A 24802-nucleotide genomic window follows, 5' to 3' on the forward strand; every position below is an offset into this window, starting at 1 on the left:
GGGGGGGGGGGGAAGAAAATAGGTAGGTAGGTATTAGAGACATTCAGGATGCCAGTATAAACTGATTTCTTGAATCCCGTGCATATACACATGCATCTGCATGAGACTCCACATCAGCATATCACTGTCACTTCATAAGGTGCCAGCTTGAACACATCTAGGAGGATACACCTAGTCAGAATTCCCCAAACAAGTTGCATCACCCATGTTTCTAGCTCCAGTATCTGTGATAAACTTGTTTCTGCCCAGTTGCCAATCAGATATTTATGGGCACCCTTAGTTGCCAGATGATTTTAAATATAAAAATGGTGATTGTACAGTTTGATTCTGCCGATGAAAATAAACTGCTAATTTTGGGGTGGGAATGCATTACTATTTTTAGGCCGCTAGGGTATCACTTGACAAGGTTTTAATGGATCTTCAGCAATAAGCACTGCTTTCTATTTTAGGGTTAGGAACAGGGAAATGTGACCCTATTTTTTTGACTTATTGAAGAATGAATTAAAATTCCATTCCATTTAAAATGTAATATATATATATTTATTTAACACATGAATAACCGATAAAAGAAGTAATCCCTCTATAACCTTGTTGTTGGGCATAAAGATTAAGGCTTTGTTTTAGGGATCATGGGGGAATGAATTAGTAATGGACAACCTCATAGTTCTTTTGGTTAAGCCAGTGGAGATGTATATCTCTCCATACTGTACAAAGGCAGAGCTCTTCAGCCTCTTAATTCACCCAGATGTTGGCTCCAGGACACAGGGCTGTTTGGCTTGAAAAGTCAGAACAGACAAAAGAGAGTGTATAGCTTTGTTAGTAAGGCACAAGGTGGAAGGCCAGCCTGGGATACATAGCAAATTTTAGCTCAGCCCCAGCCTGGATACTGAGATCTTATCTTTGAAACAAAATGAAAGGAAAGAAAACAAAGTAGGAAAGTAAAGTACATTTAAGGCTCTGACCTACTGGTTGAGCCTTTGACTGCTTCATAGATGATTCTGGTATTGGATGTGCTGAAAGGTAGGGGTTGGGACTTGGTTGGAGGAAGTTGGTTTTGTGGACTGGGGTATTCCTGTGGGAAGTATCTTGCCCTAGCCCCTTCCCATATTCTCCTTTCTGTGTATCCTGGTGGACCATTATAATGTTCTCCAGACGTTTTCATGCTGACCTGTATGGTGCCAAACAGCAGTGAGTTGAACCCTCTGAAACCATGAGCCCAACCAAATATTTACTCCCTTATATTGTCCCTTATCTTGTTTTGGTCAACCACAAAAGTAACTATTAGAGTCACAGTTGGAGTCTAACTTTGGGGCTTCCTGAGCTGGATTTATGTGATTCACTTACATGGCTGGTAATTGATGTTGGAGCTGAGCCAGGAGCTCAGTTTTCAACTCAACCAAGAGTCCACATTGGCCTCACCATTATGGCAGGTTCTTAAGGGAGCCAGGTGTATGAAAATGTTATAAGAAGTAAAGGTGTATGGCCTTTTATAACCTGGAAGTCACCTAGTGTCACTTTCACTGTGGACAGAGCATGTCAGAGAAAGTCAGAGGCCACCTAGATCCAAAGGGAGGGAAAACAGTCTCCAGTTGAACATGAAAGATGATGTCAAAGAATTTGTGCGCTTGCTCTAACTGCTCACAGTGCAGCAGCATCAGGGACACATGGACCTCACTGTGCAGTTGTGGAAGGTGTGGATGAGTGTCTATTAAGGAGAGATGTCAGATTCTTTGTCCCTATGTTACTAGACTTTGGATATGACAGTTTGGTCCCTGACTAACATGTTGTATTATATGAGGGCCTCTCGTGTTTATAATTTTCCCTGCTTAGAGCAGTAAGCTTTAAACCCCATGGCTATGTGCATGCTAGACCAGTACTATACATTGAGATACATTGTGTATTTCTTCTATGGTTCTCACTGACTTGCCTGTGTTGGCCTTGAACTTGGGCTGTAGCTCAGGCACATATCCAACTTGCCATCTTCTTGCCTTATCTCCCTGTATATATTTTGGAATGTTGAAGGCTCAGTATTTCATAAATGTACATTTGGTCCCAAATGGTTTAGAAAGCAAACATCTCAAAAGCCATAGAAAGGACAGGGTAAAATTGTAGAATATTTGTGTCATTTTGACACAATATGTGAGCAAAATTTAAAAGCAATCCACAGGGGAAAGCATTTATACTTTAGATTACATAATACTTTCTAAAAAGATACCATCAAGTGAAATTTTAAACAAACTGAGTAAAGTATGGTCTAAACAACTGAGAGATGCTAGATGATACAAAGTCTGGCTCTAGCTCTAGATTAGCCTCTGGAAAGATGGACCAGTGGATAAAGCGCTTATCATAGAAGTATGAGGATACTCCAGAACCAAAAATAAAAAACCAAGCAGATATGGACATCAGCTGAAATTCCAACACTGTGGAGGCAGACTGGGGAATCGCCTAAGTAAGCAGACTACCTAGACTAGGTAAAAATGAATGAACGTCAGGTTCAGGGAGAGACCCTGCCTCAGTTAGCCAGGAGGAAAGCAATCAGGGAAGACATCCAATATCAGCTTTGGCCTGACGCATGTGCACATGTGTACATGTATACATGCATACACGTGTATATACACCATATACTTAAGAAAAATGAGAATGTGTTGAGTATAAGTGATGGGTGTGTTAATACTTTTCATAAATGATGCCTATAAATTATTTTTAGGAATGGCTAATAGGGGACATAGAGGAACAGTTGTTGAAACAACATAACCAACAGGAAAAAATATCTACCCAAGTCTTGATTAAATGTGTAAATGAAGTCTATGATGAGTTTTCCTCAGCCCCACCTATAAGATTATTTCATATAAGAAAAAAAATGATACAAGTACATTACTGCTGACAATGGAGAATATTTTTCATGCTAGAGAGAATGGAAATCAGTATATTATTTAGAGGAGAGTCCTCATTACTTACCCACACTCAAAGTCTGATCTTTGACCTAGCATTGCTACCTGTGGACAAACCCGCCTGAAAGTAGGACGATAGATATACTGAAACACTTGTGCACCAACAGCCTTTCTTGTCTATGAGTGTGTCAGCAAATCCTGGCCAGTCTCCATGGTAGATTACCTGCAGCTGGTGAGCAGTGAGGTAGCTTAGAATCCTAGGAAACACTGGAAGTGCAAGGATAGAATAAAGCAGGTTTCACAACTTTGTTTCTGAACATATTTTTGTTAGAAAATATTATGAAAATGAAAATATGATTAGGAAGAAGACACTTTGCTTAACCAGGAAACCCATTGTCTTTGAGAGACAGTATCTTAAGGCCTTGAGTATGCATTAATGAGATCTGAGTCTTGGTGAAAGACTACAGTATATATGCTAATTAGATATAAACTAAGAAAGCAAATAAGCAGGGGCAGATTGATTTACAACAGTGGAGCAGAACCATTTGCTTTCATTACTTTCCCTACATAGGCAAAAAGAAGCTAATTTCTGTTTTAAATTTTAATTTACCTTCTAGGAAATTTGTAATAGTAAGCCTCAGTAAGTGAAAATTTTTAATCCTGTGTCTCTCTCTTTTGTATTCTTTTTCTTCTCCAGAATATAGCAGTGGAAAGGGTTCCAAACAAAAATGTCTTACCCAATAATGTTTTAATATGTAGGAATTTTTTTTTAATTTTTGTTAAATTTTGCATCTGTGCGTGTGTGAGAGCACATGCACACATACATTAATGTGCCTGTGAAGGTCAGGACAACTTGAGGGAAATCAGTTCCATTTTCTATCCTATGGGCCCCAGGGTTTGAATTCAGTCTGTCAGGTACCTTTACCTACTAAGACAATAAACCTTGGAGGATTTTATTGGTTGAGGTAAAAAAAATTTTAATCAAAAGAAATTTCCTCCTGTGGGAAATCAGTTTCTTTTGTTTCTATTGCTTCAGGATAAGTATTTTGATGGACTAGTGACATAAATCACTAGCAAGTAGAGTACTGGTCTAGTATGTGCAAAGCCAAATAAATGAAGATGAATAGTGTCATACCAAAAACAGATATTTTTAATGCATATAAGTCTTTTTAAAAATATGTTTCACTCGGGAGGCAGGTGGATTTCTGAGTTCCAGGACAGCCTGGTCTACAAAGTGAGTTCCAGGACAGCCAGGGCTATACAGAGAAACCCTGTCTCGAAAAACCAAAAATAAATAAATAAATAAAATAAAATAAAATAAAAATATGTTTCCGTGCCTATGAATGGCATGTGTGCATGTATGTGTGCCACATGCATGCCTGGTACCCTTACTGGCCAGGAGAGTTAGGTCATTGGACCCTCTGAAACTGGAGTTACAGGCGGTTCTGAGTGCCGTGTGGCTTATTGGAACCAAACCCAGTTTCTCTGCAGGAGTAGCCAATGTGCTTAACCTCAGGACCATCTCTCTAGCCCTAGGTATATATCTAGGGCTACTCGTGAGTTGTAGAGAAGGAGTAACTCTGAATGTTCCTTGGCTTCAGTTATGAATGTGGCTTGTATCTAGTTTTTTATGTTTAGAAGACACCTGAGCACCTGCCATGTAACATAGGAAAAAACAGTGTTTGCTCATGTAAAACTCACCCTGACACTGTCATATCCACACATCCTAATGTAGCTGTCCTTCATTCACTGTGCAGATCACGTGTTTTCTAAGTAATGGTGTTTATGCAATTCAGTTTTATATAATGATGTTTTCCCTTTCATTTCTTTTACTTTCCTTGAATTTCCTACAGAAGCCCTGGAGGGGATTTGGGAGCAAAAAAGAAAAAGAAGAAACAAAAGAGAAAAAAGGAGAAGCCAAATTCTGGGGGTACCAAGTCCGACTCCGCATCTGACTCCCAGGAGATTAAGATTCAGCAGTCTTCTAAAGTGAGAGCCTGTTTCCTTGCCACAGCTGTTTCTCCCCAGTGAAGAAGACATGGGTCTGGGTGGGGTAGATGTGTAGCTAGTGTTTTCTTTGACTGTGTTGAATGACAGGAGTAACTGGAGGGTATTTACAGCCTCCCTGAAGCTCACTGTGGCATCCACATAACCAAGAGGTGCATACTCTGTGTGTGTGTGTGTGTGTGTGTGTGTGTGTGTGTGTGTGTGTGTGTGTAGCATCTCATTTCTCCTTCTCTTTGTAGTAGTATGTAGACCATAGTCATAAAAGTCTCTGGGAGCCTGGCAGTAGAAAGTTTGTTTTTTTTGTTGTTGTTTTTTAGTTTTTGCTTTTGTTTTTGTTGCTTTGAAGTTACACTTAATCTGTGATTACTTTTGGTTCAGAAGATATTCACATTTTAATTTTTCTGGGTGTCTGTCTAATTACCTGCATAGCACAACGCCATCTGGCAGCAGATTTCAGCAGGAGCAGCCATGGGTAAGTCTTCTGTTGACTTTGAATCAGCCTGGTCTGCAGTGGTCGTCCCTCATGCCATTGCAAGGGTGGGGAACACCTTCTCATGTTCTTCTCCCTTAGGATACCCCTATTTTAATCCAAACTAGTTGTCCTTCTGGTCCCATGTTGGCAGATAGCCTGCTGAACAGAGGGCTAGTAGTGCTGTATGTGGGTCTGGTGATACTGTTGGCAGTCACCCCCATTTGTGGAGATTCCTCCTTCCTACCACACAGGACAACACAGGCTTAGTAGCTCAGGAAACCAGAGCCAAAGGAGCTGAGTTAGAAACATAACAAGAAAGATGGCTTTGATGGTTATAGCTTCAAGAACATCGTTCTGGTCAGGGTAGCCCTGGGACCTGGCACTTGGCCCAGGCTCCATTACTCATCTCCAGACTGCATCTCTTTGAGCTGATCCTTATCCTGGAAAGCCCATTGGTATTGAACCCAAGTCTATAAGGCTGTATTGAAGTTAAAATGAGATTGCTCTTAATGAAGGTTGCTTCGTACAGTGCACTCCACAGAAGGCAGTACCTGCAAATTTTGTGGATTTCAGATTTTTTCATATGAAGTTTTTATTATGTCATATAAGTCAGTCTGTGGGTAGTTTTGTCATTGGTGGTACCTGCTTTATATGAAACAACCAGCGTCTCTGAGAAGGACAATTACTTGCCTCACTGACTGAGGGAGAGCCTTCCTCCCCAGCTTCCCTCTGGGTCTCACGTGATCAGTGTTCCACTAAACATAACTTCCAAGATAAATTGGGAAATCGCCATCAGCTTGCAAATATTTTTCTCATTTCTTGGTGTTGCTTCAGCAGATAAACGCATCACTTACCTGCAGTGTGGGCGGCTCTTTGCTTCTACCATGCCATTGGCTTTACCCATCCCTTTACCCTCAGGGATTCTAAGCACTTCCTTTCCACTCTGGACACTGATAAGAAACTGCAGCCAACTGAGTGGGAGGAACTACTGTTAGCATATATGGTAGAGAGGGAGTTTTCTTTGGTTGGTTTTGTTTTGTTAATTAGAAGCTAGCCAACAGTGTTTTAAACTGGGGCACCCTCCTCCCATAAATTTATGGCAGTAGTAGATAATGTCATACTATTACAGTGGACTACATTTAGAAAATAATTGGTCTATAGTCAAAGGTTAAAATTAAAATATTTGTCTGGATTCTTAACAGATTGGTATACGTGGTCCTGGGTATTGAACTCAGGGCCTTATGCATACCAGGCAAGCACGTTACCTGCCTGACCCATACATAACCCCAACCCTTTCTTACAGACTTTTTAGTGGCAGAAGACTTGGACAAATTTTTCCTAAGGTCTTCAGTTTAAAAAGTAATGGGCACAGGATATAGTTGGTATTTAATATTCTTTAGGAAGCAGCTTTAACAAGAAGGAATTCCTGCTGCTTCGGTAAGAACGTAGTAGTGGGCAGTTAACTGGGGGCTAATGCACATTCTCGCCTTTCTCCCCAGGTGGTGATACTATGGAAGGTGAATGGATAGATTTAAGAATGTATCATAAGGTGAGCGTGGTGGCGCCCGCCTATAATCCCAGCACCCAGGAGGCGTAGGCAGGATGATTGTGAGTTCGAGGCCAGCCAGAGCTTCATAGGGAGACCTTGTCTCAAAAAAGAAAAATAAAATTAATCCTCTGGCCCAGTGGTTGAGCATAATGTGCAAGGTTTGCATTTAATCTGCAGCACCTCAGAAATAACCACAGAGGTTCCAAAAAAAAAAAGATGAACTGAATTTCCTTAATTCGACATTGTAGGTTTGAAAATTATTCTTATTTGCACCTATTTTTAGAAAGCATTTAAATAGTGAGCATTAGGATATAAATGTGTCACAGATGGCTGTTACTTGTAGCACAGCCTGGTGATACTGAATAGGTAACACTATAAACTACTTTAGGGTCTTCCTGGAGCTGGGATATCATTTGCTCCTTCAGGACCAAGATACTGCTTCATGATTACTGCAAAGGAATTTGCTTTTAATGTGTCTTGAACAATTTCACTCAACTATCAGAAAAGAAAAATTACTGAAACAAACTAGGCTCTATAACCAGGTATATATATTTTTTTAAGCCTGGATTCTGCTTTGCATTTTCAAGCCAGGTTAAATGTATCTTCAAGCATTGTTATTGAACTGTGTTGTAAAGCTTGGTTCCTCTTGTAGGTCTCATGGTAGACTGTGCTAGAAGTTCAAGAGGCTATTAATTTATCAGTTAAAGTATTGGGGAGTGAAACAGACCCAAGATTTAAAAAACAAAAAAAAAAGTTTTGTTTTTTTTTTTTTAAATTAAAGCTAAACAAACACTTCACATGAAGTTATGGATATGAAATCAGCAGGCCAAAAGAACAACTGGAATTAAAACAATTTACATATATGAGCTTAAATTTCCGAGATACAAACTGTTTTGTTATAAGAGAATTACATGACAGTTAAGTTGTATTCAGTAAAATGAACAACGTGGCTGAAAAAACTGCAGAGCCAAGTGCTGTGGTTCATGCCTGTAACAGTTCCTATGGGAGAGGCCAATCCAGGAGGATCTCAAAGTCAGGATCAGCCTGGGCAGTGAGTGAAACCCTGTCTCAGCTTCTTAAAAAGCTGAGAATATAGCTCAGTGGTAGAGCATTGCCTTTCTAACATGTATGTGGCTCTAGGTCTAATTCCTAGTACCACTCCCAAAAGTGAGAGAAAAGAAGAGAGAGAAAGAAGTGCAGTGTTTAGAACAGGAATGATTTATCTTTAACTTGTATATGTCATTAAGATATGGCTTCAAGGGTTTTGTCCTGATTAGTGTAAGATTGCTGAGTGGAGGCTGTGTGCCATTGGCCTGCTGCAGTTCTCTACTAGAGAAGGTCAATGTCAAGAGAACCTAGTAAACAGGGAGAGCCCAGGAGAGCCAGCCCATGCTTTTTTGCACTTCACATGGAGATGTTCCCCAGGTTATAATGGACTTATCTAGAACACAGATTTCAAACTCAGAATTGAGCAGAAAGCCAGAGTTGCTGCTTTACCATGGAGGGTCCATGGTCCCTTTGCTACATATTCAGAGTGCTGATACACAGCAAAACATAAGGGCTCTGAGGTTTCTTCTAATCACTTCTAAATCATAATGGGAAGGAATTATTTGAGCAGTATCAAAATCCTTAAACTCACTTATTTTGTTGGAAAAAAAAAAGCCACTGATTTCTGTATCCAGTCCCATGTGCAGTGTCTTATTTTGAATGTAGTCTCAGTTTGTGTATTATTTATTACACTTGCAGAATTCAATACATGGGAAATCTGCAAGGAAAAAAGCAAATACTGGCCTTCTTATAATTTAAAACTATCGCCCACTTTATCGATAAGAATCTGTTTTCCCTAAAAATGAGGCTAGATTTGCGCACTTGTGTTTGGAGAACAAGCCATGGGTGCCGAGGATCAGGATTTGCAGGAGGCTTCTTTTCTGCCTTCTGTCTCAGGGTTTCTCCAGTGTGAGAAAGGCTGGTGTGGTCCAGGAGGGAGCAGCAGAAGGGTTCAGTGGGTTCTTCTTAACCATTTCCTTCCCAGCATAGCCCTAAGGTTCTCTTTCTTTCTCTTCCCTTCCTTCCCTTCTAATCATCTCTTGTCTGTCTAGTTTCTGTTCTAGAACTTGTTTCCTCTGCCCTTCCATTGCTGCCGCAGAGCATTAACGCTAACAGCACAACCGAGGCTCCTGGCTGCCTGGCTGCTGTGTGACAGTAATGCATGCCTGCATGTCACTCTTTGCCTTCTTTTCCCAAAGGAACAGTGGGACCAGCACAGATGGGCGGGATCCTGAAGCAGAGGGTGCTTCTGTGTACTTAGCATTCCCAGACTGGCAGAGCCCCCGTTGAAACGGCAGCCCACTGGTAACCTGCAACAGTGCCGCTGTTTCATCTCAGTATACCCACAGCTAGCCTTTAGCAGGCTTCCAGGAGGTGGGGCAGTGTTTGACGCCAATACACACAGTTGCCCTGTGTTCAAAGGCGGTGGAAGCTTCCTTATGTCATGTGTCTCTTTATGTCTGCCCTTCTAGAATCCCACCATCCCTATTCAGAAGCTACAAGACATCCAGAGAGCAATGGAGCTGCTGTCTGCATGCCAAGGCCCAGCCAGGAACATTGATGAGGCCACAAAACGCAGATACCAGTTTTGGGACACACAGCCAGTGCCCAAATTGAGTAAGCTCATATGTGTGTTTCCAGTCTCTCAGGGTTAAGAGACTTCAGTCTTGTGTCACTCAAAATTAACACAAAAGCTAGTATATGTCTTCTTAAAGTACATATATATAATATATAATAAGTAGGGATATTGGTTTTCAGTATTATTGATTGTAGCCTAATTGCTCTTCCTGTTACATTATCCAATTTTCCCATATTTGAAATGTATATATTATAATTTCCTATTAAACATTCCTATGTGTATGCATGTAATATACTATGTAATACATTGTATAGTAAAAAATATGCTATACATGATGTATAATATATAGCATATATATACTGCACAGAAGCGAAGTGTTTTTTCTCTTCATTCTTATTCTTCTGAGCTTCATGAAGTTGGGTTTTTTTTTTCTATATGTTATATTTTTAAGATTTTTGTATTTTCATTGGAATAAAATGAACGTTTTGCTTGTTCACACCATATGTATGCTTGGTGTCCATGGAGGCCAGAAGAAGTCAGTGGATTCCCTGAAATTGTAGTTAAAAATAATTTTGAGGGGGCTGGAGAGATGGTTCAAGCTGTTAAGAGCACTGACTGCTCTTCCAGAGGTCCTGAGTTCAGTTCCCAGCACCCACATGGTGGCTCAACCATCCTTTTAGGCGATCTGATGCCCTCTTCTGGCATGCAGGGATATATGCAGATACATTTTTTTTAAAGTTTTGAAGTACCATGTGGATGCTAAGAACCAAACTTGGGTCCTCTGCTAGAGCAGTGAGTGCTCTTAATCACTGAACCATTGCTCTAGCAACCCTCCCCTCAGGACATTAGTTTTTAGGTTTTTCCATGCCTCAGGTATTCTAAAGGATTCAGAAAAGAACTTTCCTATAATAGCTTACTAACTGGATAATTGCATACTAACCAGGATTCTGAACACAGTGAGTGTAGTGACATATCAATCACATATCATAGGGAAGTTAGGGTCCTCTTTGAAAGTAAAGGCTCTTGTGGGCTCTGCTCATGTAAAGAATTATAACTGGGTCTTGTTCCTGGGATCAGGCCTGCTCTATCAAATACCATTTAAGACTTCTCCCAATTAACTTGCTATAGACATAATTATTTTTCTCTCTCATTATGCATAGGTGATAAAGTTGTCATGAAAGTGTTCAAATTACATGGCAGTATGAATGTCCTACTTTGACTTAGAACTGTGCCTACTTAGGTTTTGGTTATTTAGGTTCCAAATAGCATAGGAAGGGTCATTTGTCACCCAAAACTCTGAAGCAGCCCAATAATACACAGATAATCCATGTTGTCATTATAACTCAAGGAATAACATTTTTCTGAGCACTGAAGTATCAGTTTTATGCTTCCCAATCCTTTCCCATACATAGCTACCCCAACAGCTTAGAAAGAGTAAGAGCAGGGGAGGAAGGAAGAAGGAGGGAGCATTAGAAGCGTACCTCAGTGGAAAGCACTGGCTTAGAGCGTGGGAAGCCCTGGAGTCATCCCTTGCTCTAGAGGGGAAAGCAATGCTTTTTATCTTTCAACTTCTAGAAATGTGTCTGCTAATGAAAGAATATTCTTTAGAATATGTTTACAAAGTCTTTAATGACTCTGAATTAAATCAGCTGAAGCATCTAGGTTTAGTGATTTGATGAATGAGGTGTAGCTGAATATGGTTCACCAGATACCTTCTGCCCTCCAGAGAAGAAGACACCTAACCTCAGGCCTCCTTTTGGGAAGGATTGCTTGGTGCTCATCCTGCTTTCCTCCTTGCCCTAATTCTTTGCAAGGTTCTTGGAATGCTGGAGCTCTTGGTGCACCTCGGTTCAGTCAGAGGCCATATCTGGTTGTAAAACCTTATTGTTAGGGAAAGGAAGGACTGACAGAAGATGCACATGTAATAGAGGTGTCTCTAGTCCCATCTGTCTGAGGGTTGCACAAACACACAGCTGTTCTGAATTGCCTGCATGGGTTCATCTTGTAAGCCAAGCCTTAAACAGTCTTCATGGGGACACTGTCAGGGAATGGCCGGGAGTTGGGCCATGTGGACGTCCCTGAGGATATCTGAGAAGCTGATATAGGTTATACACATCTCATAGAAGGATTCTGTGACAGATGGGCTAGACCCTGAGGGTCCTTACTCAGCAAATAGAAAATGCCAGACACAGCATGGGGCACAGGTCAAGAAATCTTGATGGGAAGTGGACTGAAGTAGAAGGGACATATTAGGTGGCCACGCAGAGCAGGTTTAGATATCTTTCATAGGAAAAAGCTTTAGTTGTTGAAAGATACTGGGAGAAAATGACTTGTGAGCTTCTGAGAAAATCCCAGGGCCTGATACCTTGATGACCAGAGGACAAGGTTCAGGAAAGAAAGGAGGAATGCCCTGAGCCACAGCAAGCTCTTAAGGTCAAATGCTACCAAACTGGCAAAGGAACATAGAGGGTAGGAGATGGTACTAAGGCAGTCTAGAACCACAGAGAAACGCCTGTATTCTATTCCTGTTACAGGACATTTAATATAGAGAATGAATTGGAAAAGGGAAATTGAGTGCTGGGTCAATAGCTTAGTTTATAGAGTGCTCACTTTACTATAAACAAAGCCTTGGGTTTGATTATCAGCACTTCATCAGTCAGATGTGGTACAAGTCTGTAATCCTAGTGCTCAAGATGTAGAGACGGGAGGATCAGAAGTTGAAGATCACCATGGGCTACATAACAAGTTCAAGACCAGCCTGCCATAAACAGGACACAGCTCCACCCCCAAAAAGAGTAGGGAACGCAGCTGTTACTAAGATGGACTATAGGTACAGACTACTTAGCAAGCAGTAAAGATGCGCAGAAGCAATCAGTTTAGAAATGTGCTTTAGATTTTGCTGCTGGGAGGGGTCAGGTATCACTATGGCTTCTGCAACCTCAATTTGTAAAAATGTAATAAAAAAGAGGCCATTTCTAAGGCTGTTTTATTAAGCCTGTATCAGTTACAGTGTGACAGTATACTGTAACCTAGGACTGAGGCTGAGAAATCATTACCATTTTTATAATGTCATCAGGTGACATGACATACAGTTCCCCCTTGCTTTAACTGATAAAATAACATTCCAAAGGAATCCACAAGGATTGTTAATTATTACTATGTAGGATTATTAATAATATTATTTAATACCATTGTTATATAATAAAGCATGTACTAATACAGCTGCTATTAATATTACTATTATTAATTGGATTATTCTGAGCCCAAGTGTCCTAAATCTGAAAGTATTCTTTCACTTCTATTGCTAACTATTTGGGATTAACAGACTTCTGTGAAATGTAGTATCCTCTTTTTTTCTCTATTTCTCCAGATGAAGTCATAACATCTCATGGTGCAATTGAACCAGACAAAGACAATATCCGCCAGGAACCGTATTCTTTGCCGCAAGGTTTTATGTGGGACACTTTAGACTTGAGTAATGCCGAAGTGGTAAGACTTTAACTCAACACCTGCATTCAAACACATTGTGTCTAATAAGGTGCAGAGCGCCTTAAATAGGACATTTGCTTTGTCTTGTAGCTGAAGGAGCTGTATACGTTGCTGAATGAGAATTATGTGGAAGACGATGACAATATGTTCCGCTTTGACTACTCACCTGAGTTTCTGCTGTGGTATGCCTGGCTGGTCATGGGCCATTGGTGGATTACTGAATCAGGAGGTCTTCTTTTGTTCCTATGATCTTAGATATTAACTAGTGTGTTTCTCTTCTCTACTTCAGGGCTCTGCGCCCCCCAGGATGGCTTCTGCAGTGGCACTGTGGAGTCCGAGTATCTTCAAATAAAAAGTTAGTAGGTTTCATAAGTGCCATCCCAGCAAACATCCGAATTTATGACAGGTATGTGTTAAAGCTTGTGCATGTTTGTGTGTCCTCCAAATTATAATTAAACCAGGTTTTTAAAAATTACAGTCCAGAGCTAGGTGACAGCTTAGCAAAAAGTACACACTGTGCAAGCATGAAGGCCTGAATTTGTATCCCTAGCACTCACTCCTATCCAACGCCAGGGGCTGGGATGCACGCCTGTAATCCTGGAGTTAGTGGGGCACAGACAGGAGGGTATGGGGGGTCCAAACTACCCAAATCAGCAAGCTCCAGGTTCAGCGTCCCATCCTGTCTCAAAGAAAAAAAATGTGGCGAGCTGTTGAGGAAATGCGTTGTGTAGTACAATTCTGACTCAGGAAACCAAAGGACAGGAAATGTAACTCATTGTACAGTGGCTGCCTAGTGAGTTTGAGGCTTTGGGTTTCTAGTGCCAAACTAAGTCAATGAATGGTAGATAGCTCAGTATGACTACTGGTAGTAAGATTGCTCAGAAGAGCTGTTTAGGAGTGTGCTGTATGCTGGTACTGTAAACTTAGAAACTCTTTTTAACAGTTGGACAAGAGATGAGAGAGCAGTACAGTCTGTCTGTCCTTCTATTACCCTCCACTTTCCTACCCATCCTCCTTTCCTGCCTTTTTTTTTTTTCTTATTTTTCTTCCACTTTCTGCCTCTCAATCTCCTACATGTACACACATGTATGTATGCATGCATGCATGTATGTATGTACTATGTATAGAATAAACAAAACCATCAATAAGTACTTCTTTTAAAATTAGCAATTTTAGAGGGAATTATAAACTCTGTGCATGATGACTGTGTTACATTTTGGCTTTGGATTGCCAACCCTGATAGTCAGATACCCATTTGTGAAGAGATCTAATAGTGAATGTCTATTTATCATAGTGAACTGCCTAGCTGACTGATATGAAAATGTGCTCTTAGAACACTGTGATTTAAATAAAATACATGCATACCCGAAGTCAGGACTGAGCTTTGAAGCTCTGGGAGGCTTATAGTAGCTTGGAAAAGTGTCAGCTCTATCTAATCATGGCCCTTCTTGGGTCTTGGGAAATCTGTGTTATGTTCTGGCACAATACCTTGCCATTTCTACACTGGGCAGGCCTGGAGTGCTGGGTGGGGTGGGAGTATGTGTTTAGTTGTGGACTCCCCCCCCCCCGCCCCCCGCATTTATGTATGTTGCAGGAAAAATAAAGGAACTTTCTGAGGCATATCTGATCCAACATCCAATTTAGACCATCTAAAATAGACCAAAGTTTTAAATTCTTTTTTTTTTTTTTTAAAGATTTATTTATTTATTATATTTATTTATTTATTATATGTAAGTAGCTGTCTTCAGACAGACCAGAAGAGGGTGTCAGATCTCATTACGGATGGTTGTGAGCCACCATGTGGTTGCTGGGATTTGAACTCTGGACCTTCGGAAGAGCAGTCGGGTGCTCTTACCCACTGAGCCATCTCACCAGCCCCCAAGTTTTAAATTCTGATTAAGATCTTGGAGGCCAAGTCTCCCTGGCCTAGAGTTGATCATTTTGGCAATGGATATGGAAAATGGTATCGTATCTGGTCTGAGCTTGCAAAGTGCCTACACAATGCGGGTTCTTTTTCTTGAATGTTATGTTACAGGATGTCTTTCATGGTCTTATTCTTTGGAACTTTATGAGAGTGTTACCTTGCTTTTTTTAAAGTGTGAGCTGATTGTCCCATCTGTTTGTCAGTGTGAAGAGGATGGTAGAAATCAACTTTCTTTGTGTCCATAAGAAGCTGAGATCAAAACGGGTAGCCCCAGTGTTGATTCGAGAAATAACCAGAAGAGTGAACCTGGAAGGCATCTTTCAGGCTGTGTATACTGCGGGAGTAGTTCTTCCTAAGCCTGTGGCCACTTGCAGGTAATAGCATCACATAGACATCAGGTGGGGGGGTGGGAGGGGGGGGTGTTGCTTACTACCATCTCGCTAGATACATTGCTCTCCTGATACAATCCACAGGAATTTGGGCTTGCTGGGGATAGTAGTTTGCTGGTAACTGAGGAGACAAAACTAGAACCATTGAGCTTAATATTCAGTGTATCATATTTTAAAAGTAAACTTTACCCAATAATGCTGCGTAAATTTGTTTCCATCTCTACTTCACTGAACGATGAGACCATCTGTGCATGAGAAATCTATGCATTGCAGTCTTAGAATATGTCTAGCTGTTTTCTGTCAGCATCTAAACTCAGTTTTCTGTTGCTCTGCGGTTGGTCTGAACTGTTGTAAGAACCTTACAATATTATATCAGTTCAGATCTGCAGATGGACCTGTTGGCTAAGAAAGAAGGTTTGAGCTGTTTTATATGACTTTTTAACTAGCCAGGCTCTCAGAGTTAGTCCAGTTAGACTGTTCTTTGACTAACCTGCTTTTAAGACATCAAAAATTATCTCCTTCCACAGTTTCTCCTGATTCAAGTAGGACTAACCTTGGAATCAATATAGTACAAAACTATAAAATTGCTATAACTTACTAAATTATTACATTTGTAAATAAACAGAAAAATAAGCATCACAGGTTTATTTCAGTATAAATAATATATATCAAAACTAGAGTCAGCTGGGCGTGGTGGCGCACGCCTTTAGTACCAGCACTCGGGAGGCAGAGGCTGGCGGATTTCTGAGTTCGAGGCCAGCCTGGTTTACAGAGTGAGTTCCAGGACAGCCAGGACTGCACAGAGAAACCCTGTCAAAACAAAACAAAAAAAAACAAAACTAAAGTCACATAAATTTAAGGACTTCTTCAGAATTATTTTCTTCAGTGAGTACTCTATAACATACTGTTTTATTTTGCAGGAATATTTTCATGATCTTAAACTTACTGATTCACTTCACATAAAATCATGAGGCTCATTAAGAATTTGAATATCTCTTTTATTAAGTGAAATGCAAAATATTAAAAATGCATTATTTTTCTTTAGGGAAAGAGATGAAAGGCCAAAATTCCAAAGGAGCATAACTCGCAATGCAAATCAATTTTATGAGTCAGTTTTGTTTTGTGTTTTAATCTTCAGGCCCATCACTGTGCTGGGTACAGCATAAGTCTTAGTAGATGCTTCTGAAACAGCTAAGACAAAGTGGAACCTTGCTTGTCTTCCAGGTATTGGCACCGATCCCTAAACCCCAGGAAACTGGTGGAAGTGAAATTCTCTCACCTGAGTAGAAACATGACCTTACAGAGAACGATGAAGCTTTACAGACTTCCAGATGTAAGTAAGGGGCATGTGCGACTTTCTGAGTTGGCAACCACTGAAACGGTTGATGCAGAAGAGCAGTACTGGCCTCAGACCGAAGCTGTGCTTGTGTGCTTGTGGGAAAGGAGGCTGCTGCAACAGGAATGGACGCTGTGGGGCTCGATCAAGCTAGGAAAGGGGGGATTTCAGTCTTTTAAGTTCATGGATTCACAGCTGTATGTGATTAACTGCAAGTCACAAGGGAGTTTTGCATTTTGGGGTAATTTTTCATTTTGGGGTATTGCTTCTTAAGTAATGAAAAAAAATCCAAGCCGCCCCTGACATCTTACCACCATAGAACTCAGGGTTTGGATTTAAAGAAGAAGGTAAGGAGGTGGAAATAATGTTATATTCAGTTGTCCCCCTTAAAGTTTAACTCCTGTATTGCTCATAGTGACTTAGAACTGAATGTGTAGCCTAGACTGGCCTCAAGCTCAGAATATACATGCCTTCGTGTCCCAGAGCGTGTGATTATAGGCCTATGCACCAGTCTTGGAGGTTGTCTTGTGGTTTTTTTTGTTTGTTTGTGTAATGTATGTAGTGTATGTTCATGTTAATATGTGTATGGGTGCCCACGAGGTAAGTCTGCATGTGAAGTCAGTGACTGATGTCAGCGTCCTTCTCTGTCACTTTCCATTTTACTGATTGAGTCGGGGTCTTTCTCGCTGAACTGGGATTCAGTTAGTCTAGCTAGCAAGCTTACCCTAAGGTTCCTATCTCTGCCTTCTGAAAGCTGGGATTACAGTTAGGCCACCAGACCCATGTGCGTGCTGGAGGTTAAAACTCAGAGTTCTCAGGTTTGTGCAGCCAGCGCTATATCCACTAAGCCACTACCCTTCCCCTTCATCTTTGTAAACTACTATGTTCACAATGGGAAGGACTGTCTTAGTTTTAAATTTTTAAACTTTATAGTTAAATGATGTATTGTGTGTCTCTGGGTGATTTTCACAACTGAGCAGCTTCAAACAGTATGTTTAGGCCAGTCATAATAGCACATTCCTGTGATCCTAGCACTTATAAGACTGAAATAGAATAGAGAGTTCAGGGCCAGCCTATGCTACATGACTCAGCAGTTAATAGCACTGGTCCCCACATGGTAGCTCATACCATCTGTAATTACAGTCCCAGGGAACTTGACAATCTTTTCTGGCCTCTGAACTATATACATGGAGTGCATGAATGTACATGCAGATTTGTTGATTCAAACAACTTCTTTCTCTTGGGCTGGTTCCACTCTCTGTTAGCAGCTTTCCTCAGCAAGTATGCCATGGCTCTGGCATCTCTAACATCTTGGGGTCTCCAAGGTAACTTCAGTGTTAAAACTTCTTGTTCCAATGTCTACGATCCACACATGACTTTCTGGGCTCCTCTAAAGGGCTTGTGTCACGTCTCTAGCTCTGTAGCACTCTAATATCAGGTTGACTCTACTTCACTGCTCCTGCTGTTCTTGGTAGTCATTCTGTGGTACTGGCATCTCCAACACACTAGGGTCTTCTGCTATAACTAGGCGTCATCAATAGCCTCTCATAGATAGACTCCCTTCATGTTGCTAAGCCTAATATTCTTTGCATAACCCCTTCAGTCCTAGGCCATCAACTCAAAAGCATTTCCCAGAAGATTTCACCTCAGTAATGCTGGTCTCTTCTTAACTACTGCTAATTTCTTAGCTCAGGCTAATCAGCATTAATTGTCACAGTAGTCTCCTCCTGCTCTATAGCCAGCTTTCTGTTTTCCAACTCCTTCACTGCCTGAGCTTGGCTGTCCTGGAACTTGCTCTGTAGATTGACCTAGAACTTGGAGATTTTCATGGCTCTATCACCTCAATATTGGGATTAAAGGCGTATACTACCATGCCTGGACCTAAGCTTTCTCTACTTGGAACTTGATCTGTACCAGGCTGGTCTTGAACTCAGAGATCTGCATATCTCTGTCTCCTTCATGGCCACTATTCTTCAAGATCCAGATCAAAAGCCTGTGTCCTCCATTTCTGGATTGTATTTATTCCAGATTAAATGTCCAAATGAAAGCAATAGCCAGGTAATAATAATGCTTAGATAAAACAATTACTTGTTCAATGACAAATACATAAGCAATAAGTTTAAGTGGGTGGGATCTTGTCACTACTCCCTCAATGTGTTTATCTCCTCAAACACAGGATTTAGCTCCATTGCACTTCCTGTTGCCGTTTTATTACTAGAACCACACATTTTGTATTTGTTTTTCTTTCTAAGCTTGCTATGGCTCATCAACATGTTCTTGAGACTAAACCACGGCACAGAGTCTAAACTGGATTTTTTTGAGACCTCCTTTGCCAATGGAATTAATTTGACTCTCTCCACTTAAACCTCAGGCAGTCTTTGAACAAGGGCAAAAAATAGCCACATTCCTCACCAAAATATAACAGTTTCTCTTGGACACATACTAAAATTCTTCTCCGAAACCTCCGAGCCAGGCTTCCACAGTTCAAATCACCTCAGCAACAAAGTCTTCCACATTCCTACTAGGATAGCCCATTAAGCCCCACTTTAAGCATTCCACTGCTTTCTAAATCCAGAGTCCCAAAATCCACATTCTTCCAAATAAAAGCATGGTCAGGCCTATCACAGCAATACCCCAGTCCCTGGTACCAACTTCTGTCTTAGTTAGGGTTTCCATCTCTGAAGAGATGCCACGACCAAGACAACTCTTACAAAGGAAAACATTTAATTGAGGCTGGCTTACAGGTTCTGAAGTTAAGTCCATTATTGTCATGGTGGGAGAGACGGCAGCTTCCAGGCAAGCATGGCACTTTAGGAGCTGAGCGTTCTACATCTTGTTCTGAAGGTAGACAGGACAAGACTCGTGCATGCAGCTAGGAGGAGGATCTCAAAGCCCACCCCCACAGTGACACACTTTCTCCAACAAGGCCACACCTCCTAATACTGCCACTCCCTGGACCAGGGGCATTCAAACAGCCAAGGTGTTCTACTGTGCAGTCACTACTATACAGTTAGGAATAGAAAACAGTTATCAAGGTCCAGGCAGATCTCTTTGGCATGTTCTAGGTGTCTTCCTTCTTTTTCAGGTACAAGAAAGGGGTGTGAAGAGTAGCCTAGTTAAATTCTGTTGCTGGGGGCCTGGGAGTAGGGGTACACTCTGAACAAACAGCTTTGGAAGGAAAGGTCTTAATTCACTTCAACTTTGGAGTCACAGTCCATCCTTGGGAAAGTCAGGGCTAGAACTTGAAGCAGGAATTGCTGAAGCAAGTATCCTAGAGGAACTCTGCTTACTGACTCACTTTCTGTCTCATGCTCAGCTTTCTTACACAGCCCAGGCCAGCCTACCTAGGGATGGTGCTGCCCATAGTGGGCTGGTCAAGATAATCCTCACAGTGATAGGTAAAAGCCAATGTGATGTGGGCAATTCCTTGGTTGAGGTTTCCTCTTCCAGGTCACTCTGGGTTGTCATGCTGACCATATAAATTAATTAGTGCAATAGCTGGTTAGAAAAAGAGACAAGAGAGCAAAAGAAATAAAAGTGCAGATAGATAATAGAAAATTGAAAGACACTAACAGTAGTCACTGGCACCTCTTGATGAAAGGTAGATGGTACAGCTGTTAACAGTCAAGGTACTTAAGAATATTTTTGTACCACTCAGCATAAAAGGAGCCGTCTAGGATAAAACATTTGTTCCAGGGCTCTGTCTCATTTTTCTGGGCCAACATTATTAGCAATTTATTTAGTTAGTTACTTATTTTTTTACAGTTTTTGTTCTTGTGTCTTAGGCACAGACTCCTGAATTTGGGTGCTAGCATTTATTGGGCTAACATTGTGCCATAGAGTAAACATTTATAATCTCATACACTAGATTGAGCAGTCAAAGGATATAATCACCCTATCACAGAGTTGACATGGAAACACAAGCTTGGCATATGGAGCCGAGCTGGCCTGACACTCACCATGGATCCCAAGACTAGACTTCCACAAGAAAAACATCTTCCTATGTCTCCCTACCCTTCAGTATGCTTGTTTATTCGATGTTGAATGTTTCTAAGCAAAATTGGAAGGAGGGGGCTTAAAAGTAAAGGAATTTGAGTTAGATAAAAAGCAGGATTAGTCAAGCAGCGTGCCTGAGCTTTGTGCTGTTAAAAGGGATACCCTGGCTAGGGCATGAGAAAGTATGTGGCATAGTCTGTTTAATAACACTTGATGAGTTTAGTGTTCAGGAACTCCCTTCTTAATCATATAAGTAACATAACTAGTGCTCCCCGCTCTGCTCTGAATGCCTGTGCTCTCAGTTAGCTTATGCTGTGTAGCTTGACAGATAATACTTGCTTTTCAGTGGAGTTCTTAAGTTTAACTTAAACACTTACACAAACTTCAGATTACATGGGCTGAGATTTCTCGTTGAGGCTGGGTAAGTATCTTGTATCAGAAGCAGAATTTACTTAGGAAATGTAACATGCTCCCATTAACTAGGAAGTTTCTTTGCTTCATGTCGAACCCCCAGAAAACATGACTATTTTATTCAGTTCTGCAAAAGCATCCTATTTTCAGCTATAAAGCTTCATAGCTGTAAATAATCTTGTCTTTTGTGCCACTTCTGTTGAAGTGTTCTACACTGAGCCACATAACCCCAGAGAAAGTAATTTTTACGTGACTTAGGTATACAGACACATTTTAGATGGTTTGGGTCTTCAGCATTCAGAAATGCATTTGTATTTTACTTTTTTCCAGGTGGGACTGGACGTTTCTTTTTGCAATACTAAGAGTTAATCCAGGGTCTTGTGCACACTAGGCAGGCACTTTACCACTGAGCTACACCCTCAGTAGGAGTGGATGATTCTAATCTTTTGAGAGCCACGGAAAGATTAGTAAAAGTGTGAGCTGCATATTTAGTGCCAGGGATTTAGTTCTCCAACTTTAGATAATTGAATGGTATTTTAATTGAAGTTCTGCATCTTTATAAAGACTATGCACCCCATCCTTTAATAGCTTGTTGTGAATGTTCGTCTGAGAACTCCTGGGTCTGTCAGTGTAAAGCATGCCTTGCCAGCTTTCCTGTCATCGCCAACACTAATCAGCAATCAGTCAGTGCTTGGTCACAGAACCCTGGAAATCTCTGGTAATAGGCGATCACAGCTGCCACTGAGATAAAACTGGTCTTCCTTCTTGGATATTATGTAGGATCCTTCAGAAATTATAATGATTTGATTGTTTGGGTTTTTAAAATCTATTTAGTTGTTTCTGTGTGCATGCATGGTACATGTGTGAAGGTCAGAGGACAACTTTGTAGAGTTGGTTACAGATGCACATTTCAGCATCTGACTTTTATAGACATGTGGATTCTGAGGACCAAGTCCAGGTTGTCAGGCTCACTTGGCAAGTGATTTTATTTGCTAAGTCTTTTCCTAGGATATAGGGATTTTTAATATAGAAATATTTACAAGAAATTCAGAACAAAAAGTATATTAGCAATATTTGCGCTACCTCTAAAATTATCCAGTATTTCTCCAAGGGGAAAAAGCATAAAATTTGATGATATTTCTCATATCTGTTAAATTCTTGGTATATAAATCAGCTGGTAATGTTCCATTTGGTTTGTTTGGATAAGAAGGTGGGACACATGGCTTAGTAACATCTTTGTGGGAGTGTATATCATGCATTTGCCAAGTACATGAGTGGAGATAAGTTCCTTGGACATGTGGGTCCTGGGATTGGAACTGAAGTGCTCAGAGTTGGCAGTGGGCTTCCCTGAACCATCTCACCAGCCCTCATCATCTTACTTTTTATTCTGAGAGTCAGTTTCAGTAAGTTGACCAGACTGGCCTGTAAGACCTTGACCTTGCAGTAACTCCCATGCCTTATCCTCTCCAATAGCTGGGATTGTGGAGGCTCAGCCACTAGAGCAACTTCAGGCTTCAGTAAAATCGTAGTTCTAATTGACAAAGCAAGTCTAGAGCCAAGAGTTTCAGTTCTAACAGGTTTCCATTGGCAGAGCTGTGGGGCCACACTTTGAGCACAAAGTAATTTCATTTACTCCTCCTCTGTTTAACTTCTGGCTTTGCTTGGTTTTTCTTCTAACAAGGTTACAAAGACTTCAGGTTTGAGACCAATGGAACCAAAAGACATCAAAGCAGTCCGAGAGCTAATCAATATCTACTTGAAGCAGTTTCATCTAGCTCCAGTGATGGATGACGAGGAAGTGGCCCACTGGTTCCTCCCCAGGGAGCACATCATTGACACGTTTGTAGTGGAGGTAAAAAGATGAGCTGATAAGCTAGACCTGAGAACAGGTTAAAGCTCCTTTGAGGAGGATCATGGTGTGCTCATATCATAGCTTTCCTCCATGGCTCTCTGCATCTGCTAGCCCTCCCACAGCTTCGGATAGTCCTGGACTAGAGTGTCTTCACTGGTTATTAAAGGGAAGTTAGGCTGCATTTCTGTTTATTGTGCATTTGCTCTTCTCACTGTGAAAAGCTAATAATTAGTCACCCTACACAACTATGTTCCAGAGTTGATTTTTGTTTTGTTTTGTTTTGTTTTCCTGAAGTAACTAGCTCTCATTCACTTCTAAGAAAATGTTCCAGACACCAAGGCCATGTTCTTTGAAATAGCATTCTGTTCACCACTTGGTAGCTAGCTCCACATATTTCCGTTTCCTCCTGACAGCAGCCCAGATATATGCTTCAGTGTGGGTGAGAAAGGCAGCCTCTGGTCCTCAGCCTGGGTGGCTTCTGTCACTGTGGAGGAACTTCCCACTTAGGGCCAGCTTTGAAAGAGCTTGCAATCTCCCTAGCCCTTCAGCTGAACTTCCAACTGTCTGCTTCTTAGTCTCCACCCAGCATAAAGGGCTCAAGCTGGGTTACAGAGAGGGTGGACTAAGTTGTTTGGAAAGAAAGTTGGGTAGAGGTCAGTATCAGTTGATCAAATGCTTGTTCAAAGAAACATTCACTACTGTTGCTTCCCTCTGTCCCCTAGAACCCCAGTGGGAAGCTGACTGACTTCCTGAGCTTCTACACTCTCCCCTCCACGGTTATGCACCACCCAGCTCACAAAAGCCTCAAGGCTGCCTATTCCTTCTACAACATTCACACAGAGACACCCCTGCTGGACCTCATGAATGATGCGCTCATTATAGCCAAATTGGTGAGTGTTGAGCCACTTTTTTTACTACTTGGATTTCCTTAAGCGAACCAACTTAGAGAAAGGTCCCCTGCAAGAGCAGTGTAGCTCTTAACCATGGAGCCTTCTCTCCAGCTCCCTCCCCAGCTGTCTTTATAATACAGTCTTCTAAGATGGTGCTTAGTCAGTGGCTTTGTATCATAGGTACTTAGCCTTATTATAAGTATCTATTTAAATGACTGTAAAGGAATTGAATGTTATACAGAAATATATACTGCAAAGAACACATGAAGCCCTTGGTGTGATAAACTTTTGAACTTTTTATATTGGCAGAAAGGATTTGATGTGTTCAATGCACTAGATTTGATGGAAAATAAGACCTTCTTGGAAAAACTCAAGTTTGGTATAGGAGATGGCAACTTACAGTATTATTTGTACAACTGGAGGTGTCCAGGGACAGACTCTGAAAAGGTGAGTGAGCATGATACAGCAATGCATGCTGGCTGCCGTCAGGATAAAGGGGCTTTATCTGTTTCTACTGTTGGTGATTCCTGTGGGAGAGAGGAATTGTAAATGGACTCAGTTAACCCAGACAGTACCATACAGCCCCCATAGGATGAAGGCAGCTTTTTATTTCTTTACTTTTATTATGTGTGTATGGGGGTGGGAGGAGAGATGGAGGGATGGGTATACACATGCCACAGCATATACGGAGGTCAGAGGACAGCTTTGAGTAGTCAAGTACTCTTCTCCCAGGGCTCCAAGGACTGAACTCAGGTCATCAGCCTTGTGTGGCTGATGCCTTTGCCCTCTTAGCCAGCTTGAAAGGTCAAGGGGACTTTTTTTGTAGTTACTTATTTTTATTGTATGTACATTGGTGTTTTGCTTGCATGTGTGAGTTGGAGTTGGAGCCCCTGGAACAGGAGTTACAGACAGTTGTGAGCTGCCATGTGGATGCTGGGAACCGAACCTCAGTCCTCTGGAAGAGCAGCCT

General features: G+C 41.3%; 1 protein-coding gene across 4 annotated transcripts in view; it reads left to right on the forward strand.

The window, feature by feature from the left end:
- Positions 1–24802, forward strand: part of Nmt2 (N-myristoyltransferase 2) — a 43261-nt gene that overhangs the window by 15538 nt on the left and 2921 nt on the right. Inside the window, exons 2-13 of one of the 4 annotated variants that reach the window (XM_021154409.2) lie at positions 4745–4880; positions 5328–5370; positions 6870–6919; positions 9439–9583; positions 12916–13034; positions 13125–13216; positions 13324–13440; positions 15162–15332; positions 16572–16680; positions 22772–22942; positions 23665–23832; positions 24142–24279. In XM_021154409.2, the coding sequence (XP_021010068.1) occupies positions 4745–4880; positions 5328–5370; positions 6870–6919; positions 9439–9583; positions 12916–13034; positions 13125–13216; positions 13324–13440; positions 15162–15332; positions 16572–16680; positions 22772–22942; positions 23665–23832; positions 24142–24279 (1459 nt within the window). The remainder of the gene's footprint in view (positions 1–4744; positions 4881–5327; positions 5371–6869; positions 6920–9438; positions 9584–12915; positions 13035–13124; positions 13217–13323; positions 13441–15161; positions 15333–16571; positions 16681–22771; positions 22943–23664; positions 23833–24141; positions 24280–24802) is intronic. The other 3 variants (XM_029472588.1, XM_029472591.1, XM_029472587.1) reach the window with 3 other exon arrangements.

The sequence above is a fragment of the Mus caroli genome, chromosome 2 (genome assembly GCF_900094665.2).
Source record: "Mus caroli chromosome 2, CAROLI_EIJ_v1.1, whole genome shotgun sequence".
NCBI lineage: Eukaryota > Metazoa > Chordata > Mammalia > Rodentia > Muridae > Mus > Mus caroli.